Source organism: Caenorhabditis briggsae (genome assembly GCF_000004555.2).
Source record: "Caenorhabditis briggsae complete genome, chrIV, whole genome shotgun sequence".
NCBI lineage: Eukaryota > Metazoa > Nematoda > Chromadorea > Rhabditida > Rhabditidae > Caenorhabditis > Caenorhabditis briggsae.
The window spans coordinates 6,445,569-6,457,763 of NC_013487.2; the positions used below are offsets into that span (position 1 = coordinate 6,445,569).

Genomic DNA, 12,195 nt, shown 5'->3' on the forward strand with positions numbered 1-12,195 from the left:
AGTGAAGGTTGGGTCCAAGATATCTCAGAGTACCGTGAACACTCTAATATATAATTCTTTCCTAATTGAACGCCACCAGGCTTGGTCGGAATCGGAAAATCGAGTTCTCGATTTTTCCGATTTTCCGATTTTTTTCGGAAAATTTTTCCGTCGGAAAATTTTCCGAATTTTTTATCGGAAAATTTTCCGAAAAATATTCGGAAAATTTTTTCTCGAAATAATCATGCTGCGTTCAAAGTGAAGAGGAAATCTCTACTTTGTATAGTTGAAACGGGTGCAACAGTAACCCAAGCGCGGCGGGACCCGCAATCGGTGTCGATTTACGGGGTCGATTTAAGGTGAATTTTTTTAAAATTAATTTTTTTTGAATGAAAACATACTTTAATCAGGGTTTTCATTACTTTTTCAAAACTGGTAATTTTTGACTAATTGAAATTCGAGAAAATTCGAGAACTCGATTTTCCGAAAACTTTTAGTCGAGAAAAAATTCGAGAACACGATTTTCCGAATTTGTTTTTCCGAACAAGCCTGAACGCCACCCTCTAATAGAACACCCTCCCAGCTAAGAATTGAAAAATAAACATGGTATTAATTAGAGTGTTTACGGTATGTACAATACTTGATGAATGCAGTAAGATGAGGTTGGGTCTGTGTTCTTTAAAAATTCCAAGAATTTCCGGAATTTTCCTAATTGTTAAACTCAAAAAAGATTTTTTGAGAAACATTTTAGAACCATTCCTAGAGCTTTTAGTAACTTTTTTTGAAAAATCAAGTTAAAATTAGTACTGGGCCGAATTCAGGAAATTCTGATTTCCGTCCGGTTGCAAATATGATCTATATCTTACTCGACAAAATCTCGAGAACATCGTGAAAAATTCGAAAAACAAACATTGAAACGAAAAATGAGGAGGAAGAAAAAAAAGTGAAGTAGACAGTCACTGATGTCTTGTGATTCGATTAGAATAAGACTCTCTTCTCTCTTCCTTCATAGTTCAAGAGGGTTACTGAGATTCCTGTGGGAACTGAAGAGAAGAAAATTACAGTTTGAGGAAGACAAATAAACTAGTTAGAATACTGTACATCTATGGGTCTTTGAAAAACCAATTTTTTGAAAATTGATTTTCCGCTAATTCCTGTTCCACCTAACTGACATATTGCATTCGGTTTTGATGCTCACTGATTATTTTCTGTACGTACAACGGTACCATACATTTTTAATTCTGAAATGGTTATATTTTTCAACGTTCAAAAATAAAGTTTGGAAAAAAAACAAGTCTGGAAATGTCATCTTTTTCGAATAGCTTCATTTTGTCTGCAAATGATAGGTAGTAGGGGAGGAGTGGTCCAATTACATTTCAACAACGAACAAAGGCAGAAGAAAAAACTGAAAAAAAAACAAACAATTTTTTCGAGCCAAGACAATGCCAATCTTATTAGTAATTAGAAAAAAAAGAAGAATGAAAAAAAAAACCCGAAAGCAGAAAATAGAGGAATTGAAAAATTTTAGGGAAACAGTGAAATTCTTGGAAGAAACGAAAAGCCAGAAATAGAGGAGAAGCATTTCTTTGAGTGAAAAAATATGAGAGTCCTTCCATAGGAGAAGCTTGGCAAAAAATAAAATGGGGAGAACGAGAAATTTCTCAAATTTCAGCTCGATTTCTATTTCTATTTTTTAACCTCTTCATGCATATTCTTACGACTACAAAAAAGGAGGGAGAAGAGGAAGGACAAAATTCAGACAGATTGGGTGTCGAATTCGAACGAAATGAGGAGAAAGATCGGGAAAAAGGAAGGCAGCTGACAGAAAAGAGAGGAGCGGTGTCAATGGGAAGAGCTGATTAATTGTCATGTTTTTGACAAGAAGAAAAAAAAGAGTTTTGATATCGGAAGTGACGTTTGGGAACCTGTTCGCTCTTTGATTGTTGTAAATGAGCACGGAATTGAAAGAGGTACAGTTGGTTTAAAGTGGTCGCATCGGGTTGTCTGAAAGGCATAGTAGATTTTGTTGGATCAGTAAAAGCTTTTAGGTCCATTAAATAAAAATAGAGCTTCAATTTGGTAGTTGACACTTTTTTGTACAAGTTATCCACAAAAGATATATTACTTGAAACCAACCAAGGGCCAAAACTTCCACTGCGTTCAGAGTCTTGGCAATTTTTAGCAGTTCATCACGTCTGGATGAATTTATACCAGAAGAGGTGCCAACTACAAAGTTAGAGATCTTTTTTTGTTTAGTGAACCTGGAAGTTTTCAGACTCATCCAACAAAATCTACTGTACTTTTTAGGAATCCGAACTCCGGTCTTTTTTTCCACCAAAGATAGGTAAAACCAATAAAATTTGGGACGGGTATGTATATTCCGCACGCTATGAAACTCTATCATTTCATCATAGCTGCCAGCCTAAACTTGAGTTCCAGAAACAGTAAGGCTACGGGAAATTTCGCCACTGGAGGCAACTGCGACATTTCCCCCCACTATTATAGATACATAGCTTACAGACTACAAAAATATTTTAAGGTTTTCTAATCTGCTGCTTCTTATAGAAAACAACTTAAAATTCAACAGTTCAAAAAAAGGTTTTTAAAAATTGAAATTTTTAGAATTTTTCTAATTTCAGGTTATGTTCTATCGGAATATGCATATTTGAAACGTCTCGGAGCCAAAATCTAAACATCGGAAACATAATCAGATCATTGGTATTTAAAAAACTATTCTCTTAAAACAGGAACTAGATGGAACTGAATTTTCCCAGCGGATTTTGCAAAAACTATCGTGCTTTTTCTTCCGTGTGTAGAAGTCCCAAAACGGAGAAAAAAACAGTGATCAGTTTCCGTAGTTTCTCCTTGGAATCCTTCCGTGGAGATGTTAAAAATTTTTATAGAAGCGGACAACTTAAGTTAGTCATACTAAAATTTTTAATAGTTACATGATTTAACAGTAGAGCGAAACAGGAAAACCATTTAGAAACGCCTTTAGATAACCTGTCTCAAACTCATGTGTCAGGTGGGATGATTTTTTCGGATGGATTGAAAAATTGGGAATTATTCATGAGACTTTCTCTTTTTTCTTTTTCTCTCGGTCCCGAACGGAAAGCTTCTAGCACAATGCCATTTGTCATGCTCCAGATGTTCCCGAAGAAGAGACAAAAATAGGAGAAAAATAAGAGAGAATGGGGTGGTCAACAATATAAATTTTAGAAAAAAGAGAAGAGCAGAGAAGAGAGCAGGAGATGCTATTTTTTTTCAAATGGAATTTTAATTTAAATTTCATTTGTTGAGAATTAAATTTATATAGAAAAAGCGGGAGAGTTATCTGATAGAAAGTGATTTCTGGTGTTTTTTCAGAGGAACTAGATCGATAACATGTAATTTCGAAAACCAAAGGGAATAGGTTTTCTAATTTTCAGTTTTGAATTCTGGGAAAATATCAGGTACAGTAGGATGATAATTATTTCTTGTGTTTTGAAATGGGAAGTGAAATCACTTTAGTGAGCAAAGAGTAAACAGAAGTTCAGATTCTTGGTTTTAGAAAAAAATTAGGAGATCAGGTAATAAAACTATGGATGATTTACAGTTTCAGATTTAGGGAGTGATCAAAGAAATGGGATTTAAAACCCTAAAAATAAAATTTCGCCACCTGAAACCGAATCAGTTCAGTCGTTTTCAGTCTAGACAATAATAAGCAAAAGCTTGACAAGAAAAATATATACCATTTAGGGAGTTAATTTTCAGATTACTCAGATCTAATTCTGAGTAAACTAGCCAGTGAATCGAACAAAAAAGAGGAGGTTTTCGGAAATTTGGCTTTGATAACAATTTGATGGGGTATCTAACGTGAGATTGGCTATATACAGGTAATCAGTTAATATAAAAATTATGAAAGAGAAAAAATTCAGAACATGTAAATTATTTTGTGATTTCTCCACTTCTATTCGCACATTCGCACTAAATAGCGCACGTGCATCTCTGCTGTCCGATTAAGGAAGTTCCTGACACCTATAGGAGAAACTCCTTGCACCCACTCTTATATCCGTCTTAAAAAGTGAAAAGCAGACGAGAGGAGAAGAAATCCTTCTTCACCTCATCCGAAATGAATTTCAGTCTTCCTTCTATTTCTCCTCCTTTTTGACTTCTTTCCCGTTTCCGTTTTAATTAAAGAAACAGAGAATTTAGGGGGGATATATTGAAATCACAAGATTCAGAAGGAGCAGAAGAAGAAGGAGTAAAGTAGAAGATCAAGAGAAGGGAAGAATACGTCGACGACGTAGAATGCAGATGGCGAAGGCGAAGAAAGGAGGAGAACAGGAAATGAAGGAAATGCGCACTTTGAGCTCCAACAAGAGAGGGCCTTCTTGAGACATTTTGAAGGGAACAACGATCTACAAAGCATAGGTGATTTCTGGCATATTTTGATGTATACTTTTAAGGAATCACATAATTTTGTAGAGTAGTTTTTAGAAGGACTTGGAATGAATTTGTATTTGAAATGAGGATCTTAAACTTGAATGATCCTAAACTGTTTTATACCAATGAGCTTACTAGAAGACCTGAACGTGAAGATGGAAAACGATGTTCCAGTCTCTGGAAACGGATTTTTAAGAAACGGATTTTTGAGAATGTTTTTCAAAGTGCAGATATCGCCAACTCATACTCAAAAAATATTTTCAGTCGTTATCCACTTGCTTGCGTACGGGCTCTGAGCTCTTGAAATTGCTCAAATTTTTTGGTGATCTAAAAATGTTAGATTTCGTTGGACACGTCTTCGGTAAGACGCTTCTAAATACCCACTAGACCTAAAAATAGCGGTAAAACTCAAATTTTGAAAATTTTGATTTTATGTTCGAGCTAAAACGATCGGTGGGACTTGATTTAAATCAACACGAAACATTTAAAAACTCTCCCGCTATTCAAAGAAATATCTTTTAAATATCGTCACCTCTTATCAAGTTGTTAATCTATCTCAATTTTTGATCACCTCTCCTTTAAGTATCACATTCTAAAAATCAGCCATAAATCAGAAAAAAAATGTTAAAAGTAACAAAAACAAGTATCACTTTCCGGACAGAAAACGCCCAAAGAATGAGACATGTACTGATTGTAAAAGAGATCGGAATCCAATTCATTTTGAATCCACAAACGGAAATAGTGAACACAGATTCTGTTTGCTACAAATTCTCGGCGTCTTTGTCACTAAAAGAAATTCCATTTTTCCCACAGATTGTATGATCAAGAATAGAATTTGGTAGTGTTTGCTGATGTTCGAAAAACTGAATGAATTCCCCCGGCGACACGAAAATTCCCACTACTAAATCACGAAAAAAATCGGATGAAATCTCTGGAATGGAACATTGGCGACAGCCGGCGCGGGAAAAAAATATATGAAAAAGGATGGAAATAACAAGAAAAACCACTGTAATTTTTTTCGCTGGTGAGGCTGGAGAGAGAGAGAGAGAGAGAGAGAGAGAGAGAGAGAGAGAGAGAGAGAGAGAGAGAGAGAGAGAGAGAGAGAGAGAGAGACTTGGCTTTTCCAGGAATTGTTATTATTACTCGTGGGAATGAAACTATTGAATGAAATAAGGAAGGAATGGAAATAGAAAAAGTGATTTCATAGGGAGGAGGAAATAGGTTTTAGAGATTAGAAAATGGAAAATAAAAGTCCAGTAAAAAAAACCAGCGATGAAATATGCGATAAATGAGAGTTAGTATCCATTGTGAAGCAAAAAAAACATTTTTGAAGTTTTTCTGACGAAGTTGCGAGCGACTTTTTCTAATACGTCAAACGTTTTGAGCAGCTGGCAAGATTTCAAAGAATAAGTGGAATTTGATTTATCCTCTTTTTCTAAAAATTCGCAGAAGATTATCTAGGACGAGCTGATTTAGAAATGTACGGGGTTCCAAGGATCGCCAGGGTTCGGAAATATATTTTTCTGGATATGTTTATAGAAAAGAAAACTTCAGGAAGTTATAGAAAAATTACTGCGTCACTGCGATTGCCAAGTTTAGTGTTACAGAACAATTTAAGTTTCAAATTTATAGTAAATTGGGTCTCGAGTCCTTTATCTGATCTTTCGTGTCCTCTAGATCGTGCTCCGGAAATTCGCCAATAACTATTTCTTAATTTGTATGACATAAACACTAGAATTAAGCCATCTAACCGTAAATTTTAAGCCAACTTTTCTTGTTCCTTGTGAGAAATATCAAAAATTGGTCAACTACAAAATTGCTCAGCATAGAATTTTATTTATTTCCCTTTTTTTACAAAATTTATGCTCATTTCTTTTAAAGGCGCATATCTCGAAAACTACGGTAGCTATGAAGAACTTCGAAACTACAAAAATGTGTGAAATTTTGTGCTCAGCAAAGTTTCAGTTTATTACTTTTTGATATCTTTCCCATGAACCTAGATCAATTGGCTCCAACTTGATGATTATTGGAAATTCTATTTTAGTGTTTACGGCAATCTACTATTTCAACCAAATTCAGTGAAAAAGTTACCAATAAACTGTGGTCAACATGAAAATTCTGTTCCTCTTCCTCTTCCTCCTCCTCCTCATTTTATTTTTTCGTTCGCTCTCTATAGCACACTCTGAAAATAGCCAATTTGTCCCACGATAGTCCCGATTATGAGTGTGTATGAATAACAAGCACAATATCCATAGAAAAAGAGAGATGACGTTGTTTTTTTTCAGTCAAAAGACAGGTGTTTCAAGCTGAGCAATAGAGCTCCCTGTCTCTTTCGACCACTCACCGCACCGCATGATTTTTTTATTAAATTTGCGAACGTGAAGCAGGAAAAGAAAGGCGCGAGCTGTGATTCAATCATTATCTGGATTTTTGGGCTTTTAGATTTCAAGGTTTTCAAGTTTTCAGGATTTTCAGAGGGACAACGAGTACTGAAAAAATCAGCCAGTTTCAGAAAAAGGATGTTAATAAGAAAAGAAAAAATAGAAAAAAGGTGGGGGAGTGTGTGTACAAAATGATGAAATAACAAACGGCGAGAAATCCAAGCGAGAGAGAAAGCTAATTATAGGTTGAGTTGAGATGGTGTTGAGAGATAATTAGCTAGTAGTTTTTTCATTCGATTTTGGTCATTGAGATTTTAGCTAATATGTGTTGTATGGAAAATCAGCTGTACATTTTTTTAAAGGTTTCATTTTGAAAAAGAGGTAATTTGAAGAATTCTTGACAATTATTGATTGAGTGGCTATTTTTTGGAATTCTGGGAAAAGAAAACTGAGAGAGTGAAAAAAATTAGAAAAAAAATATTACAGTTTTAGGAAATTATGATTAAGCACAAGAAAGAGTTCAGACTCAATAGAAGGAGATTTCCCGCTGTTGCAAAAATTTTGTGAAAGTTAAGAACTAAAAACATTACAGCTATCAACTTATCAATTTATCTGGAAGAGTGAAAAAAAATCTAGAAGGAGGAAGAAGAAAAAAGGAATGAATCCACTCATTTCAAAAAAAATTAAAATTCAAGGTCTCGTTAGATTCCATCAACTTCAACATTTCAACTTTCAAAATCATGAGAAATATGTTAGTTATGAAACGGAATGATTTACATTTCTGATAAAAAACCAAGGCAGCTTGATAATTTGATTTCCTAGGAGGCAGATGGAGTTAGAGAAATGAAGAAATGCAGAGGAAAAGGAAGAGGAGAATGTGAACCGGAACTATTCGTGATCGTCGCTAATGGATTCAAAGAGAGTGGATCTGAACTTTTCGAAACGTCATGTTGAACGCATCATCCGAAAAAAAAGAACATCGTGTTGTTCGTTTTAAATTAGACCGTTTCAAACATTTTCAACGTTATGAGAAAAGTAGAATCAGTGAGGTTTCGGAATTTTAAAGAATACAAGCTACAGAATGGAGAACAGATAGAAGGGAATCTTTCGATCTAGAAATCAATTTAAAAATGATAGATAAACTACACGGAAACAAGAAGTTCTCTATATGAAATGTGCTTCTGATGAGGACTAGCATGTACCGCAAACACTCTAATAGAAGGCCACCCTATATTTGCACTTTGAGCTCAATTATCTCCATTTCTGGAAGATGTGTCAAAAACATGTTAACTGATAAAATGTTGGTGTCATTATGACAAGCATTATATAAGTTGACAGAGTTTTGTTATCTCTTATAGAAAATGAGATAATTGAGCTCAAAGTGCAAGTAGAGGGGCCTCTGTACAGACTCTCGAAATGATGATGCAGCAAAGAAGTTTAGACAACCTGAAATTGATAATTCCGTATCTTATATTGGCCAGAACTTCGAAAATACAAATACTGAACGATTGAGAAATACTCAAAAATACTTAGGAAATTTTCAGTACTACAGGAATATGCGAAGTACTGGAATATTTCAAAAGTTAACAAAGTTCGTTCCCTTCATGGAACAGTAAAAAGTTGGTGTATTATTAATTTTTGTTTTGCTTGACTGGAGAAAAGTTAGACCGTCAAAATAACTGTAAAAAGGTGATTTTTTTATCATAGTTCTGTGACTCCACGAAATGGGGTTGTATTAGTATTCATTCGAACAGATAAGCCTTTGGCACTTCATTGGAACAGAAAACATTTCTCCACCCGATTTTAAGAAAGCTCACAAACACTGGAAATGATCCAACTTAAAACTTTGGAAAATAAAAGAAAAAAAGCTTCTTCTCAAAAAAAGGGAGGAATGAATCTCTAAATAGAACATTTTGTTCCAAATAAGATCAAATTGAGCATCTCTCTTCTCTTTTCTCTCTATTCACCCATCTCTTTCCAGATGAGATAAAAGGGACTTGTTGATGAGAAAAAAGGAAAAGTGCCGAAAAAGTGCCCCCCTTCTTTCGCTTTTTCCTTTTCCCGGGAGCAGTGCTAACGAGTTACGAAGGACACGACAAATGCGATTTGAGCTCTCCTCTCCGGAGCTCCGCCTCTCTTACGCGTCTGCTCCGATGCTCTCTTCATCTCTTTTTGTGCTTCGAAGGGCAGTTTTTTTTTTGAAGATGATGAACGGAATGGGAGATGGAAAAGATGTGGTGAAGAGAAGAGAAAGGAAGTAAAAAATGGTGGAAGAAAAATTAGCATAAGAAGGAGAATAAGGAGTTTGCGGTGGCAGGAAAAAAAGTTGGAGGAATGCACGAAGACGGATTAGTTTTATGGGTTTCTGAAGTTTGATGGTGTTGGTGGTGGTTTGGAATTTTTAGAAGTGACGCGGAGAACAAAAGTTCCTTTGCGTTTTCAAATGGGATGATAAAATTCCCTGGGACGAATGGTGACATCTGGGAGCAGCTGGTTTGGATCTCGTGCATAATCAGGCTCAATTAACATAACCATACTTCTGAATACATATAAAAATCGTGAAAGAGTTAAGAATGTTTAAAAATAAAAGTCGAGTTTAATTGAGAGATAAAGCGCCTATTGGGCATCCTTACATACATAGAGCTTCTTTCCTAAATCCATCAATGATTTCTATGGTTCTGAATGTTCTCAGTGACTACATAGAATAGTATCCTTGAATTTCCGAGAACCGATTCTGCTGTTTCAGGTGAACAGACACCAAGTTGAAACTAAAAAATGTGGAATAGTGCGATTCTGGAATTGTTGAAAGTGGTTAAAGTTGAACTGAACAAAAAATGAACTTCAACTTTGTAGTTGACTACTTTTTTAAAAATTCATTCAAATGAGGTAAACTGTTGAAAGTTAAACGACTCTCAACAGTTCTAATTGTATTGTATTGTATTTATTACGTAAAAAATACTTCTAATTCTAGAAGTTGTGGCCCCTCCAGCCCTATCCCCTCTTCCCAAGCAACGACACTCCGCTATTCCGCACCAAATATTTTTATTGACTTCTTGGTGATTGATTTTTCATTACAAAAAATTTACTTTGAGTTAATTTGTAGAGTTGATTTCGAGGGGGGGGGGGGGAGTTGAAATAATTTACAGATCCGTAAAATGTTTTTACTCTCTTGATCAATCGGTTTATTTGTATCAAACAATCGTCGTCTTGAAACTAACCTCAAAAAGTTTAACTGTTCCACTTTCTTCTTATTAAATTACACTAACTTCTAATCGTATTCCTCTTTTTTTTCTAATAAAAATTCTTAATAAAGTATTTCATACTTTTATTCCTCTCGACCCTGTTTCTCTTTTTTTTACATTGCATAGTATGAGTGGCTTATGGTGTTCAATCGATTCAATAAATTATTTGTCTTTACAAGGGAAGGTTTTCAGACAACGGTTGAGAATTTGCTCAAAATTTGTACAAAGGTACTTTCGAACATGCTGAATAAGAATTCGAAAAAATTTTTAGCCCGTTCTCAGAAAAAGTCGAAATATGGCCTCTGAAAGTGCTTTCAGTACTAAATTTTGACCAAAAACATGCATTTTTCGAGGCTAAAAATTAGTTTTACAGGGTTTTTTTGAGTGCGAAACTAATTTTTGAACATTTTTCTATCTTCTGAAACAGTTTTTGAAAAATATTTTTTTTGAAAACTTTTGAAAAAAAAATCACCATGGGGCCCCCCCCCCCCATTTCGAAAGTGATTTTTTGAAAATTATTTGAAAAGTTCGAAAAAATGTTCCAATTATTCAGAAACGATAAAAATAGCATCCTGACAAAATTTGACAGCCCAATGTTGTCTTTGGGCTCAAAAAATCCCCAAAGTATGATTGTTGTTAGAACTTTGACTTTCCCTAACTTCTTAAATATCGCTTGAAATTAACTGAAACCTATAGATATAGACTCAAATCTTATAAGTAATCAACTTAACAGTATCCCATCTCGAAAAAAACAAAATTGATCAGTTTTCAGAGGCCGAAGCTTCCGTTTTTAACGATAGGATGATGTAATGCCCGGTTAAAAAGACCATTATCTAACTTTTCATCAAACTCTCATAAAATCGTTTTTTTTACTTTGAAAACCTTTTGAATTCATCAAAAAGTGTCACATAGTGCCTAGGGGGGCAAACTAGAAATCAAAAATTAGTTTCAAAAAAAGCAAAAAAAGATTTACCCCATTGGGGTTCGAACCACCATAGTCACTCCTAATGAGCCACCTCTTACCACAACACCACACAACCGACATTTTCTTCTCACGCGTATTTGGTAGAGCAGGGAGGGGGAAGCCGAGATCGGCTGCGTGGAGAAATCAAAATTTTCAGACAAAGTTTTTCAGCCTACGAGTGAGAACGGGCTAAAAATGTTTTCGTCATCGTATAGAGCATGTCTTAAACTATAAGTATACGAGTTTTGGGCAAATTCTCAACCGTTGTCTGAAAAACCTTCCCTTGTTAGATTGATTTGTGTCCGAAAATGTCTAAACTACTCCGAATAAAAATGCATTACAAAAAAGTCAGTTTTGTGCCTTCTCGAAGAATTCTCGCCACAAGCTCAGTAAAACCTGCTTTTCTGCTTCCCGACGAGGCGATTGTTTCTTTGTCGTATGAATTTAACGGCACGGTGGTACATTGTGAGTAAGTCATATTTCGATTATGTTGCATTTATTTCAATTAATTAAGAATGAATGAAAAAGGTACGGCGTTTCTTCTACCGGACAACTATTCACATCTGAAGTTCAGCGTGGAATCGAATAAAGCTTCTGGAAGACCGTCAACTTCTGCAGGTTTGATAATAATTAGTGAGTATACATCAGGCTTGTTCGGAAAAACAAATTCGGAAAAACTTGTTCTCGAATTTTTTCTCGACTTTTTTTTTCGGAAAATCGAGTTCTCGAATTTTTTCTCGACTTTTTTTTTTCGGAAAATCGAGTTCTCGACTTTTTTTTTCGGAAAATCGAGTTCTCGAATTTTCTCGAATTTCAATTAGTCAAAAATTACCAGTTTATTTGACAAAAACAACAAAAACAACAAAAAGCAATTTTTGAATTTTGTTGATGAAATCCCATCAATTTTACATTCTGAAAAAAAGAAGTTTGGAAAAAATTTTCTGCGTTCAGTAATTTTCTATTATCTGTGAGAATATTTTTCGCCGACGAGAATAACCTTTCTGCTTCGGCCGTTGTTGCAGGAGCAGAAAAAAAAACGAAGGTGAAGCCGGTAAAGTGTTGGAAAGACTACTTGACTGGTTGCTTTTGTCCAGAACAGTATAAACCGAAAAAAATGTTGAAAAAGTAATGAAAACCCTGACTAAAGTATGTTTTCATTCAAAAAAATTAATTTTAAAAAATTCACCTTAAAGGTGGTGTACGG

The 12,195-nt window shown here is 35.0% G+C and overlaps 1 protein-coding gene across 1 annotated transcript in view; it reads left to right on the forward strand.

Annotated features, from left to right (window-relative positions):
• Positions 1–11,299: 11,299 nt before the first annotated feature.
• The window catches only part of CBG26403, a gene marked incomplete at both ends in the record, with an annotated part of 1,800 nt that continues 904 nt past the window's right edge, over positions 11,300–12,195 (forward strand). Inside the window, 2 exons of the mRNA XM_045235351.1 lie at positions 11,300–11,460; positions 11,506–11,609. Coding sequence (XP_045100274.1) covers positions 11,300–11,460; positions 11,506–11,609 — 265 coding nt within the window. The remainder of the gene's footprint in view (positions 11,461–11,505; positions 11,610–12,195) is intronic.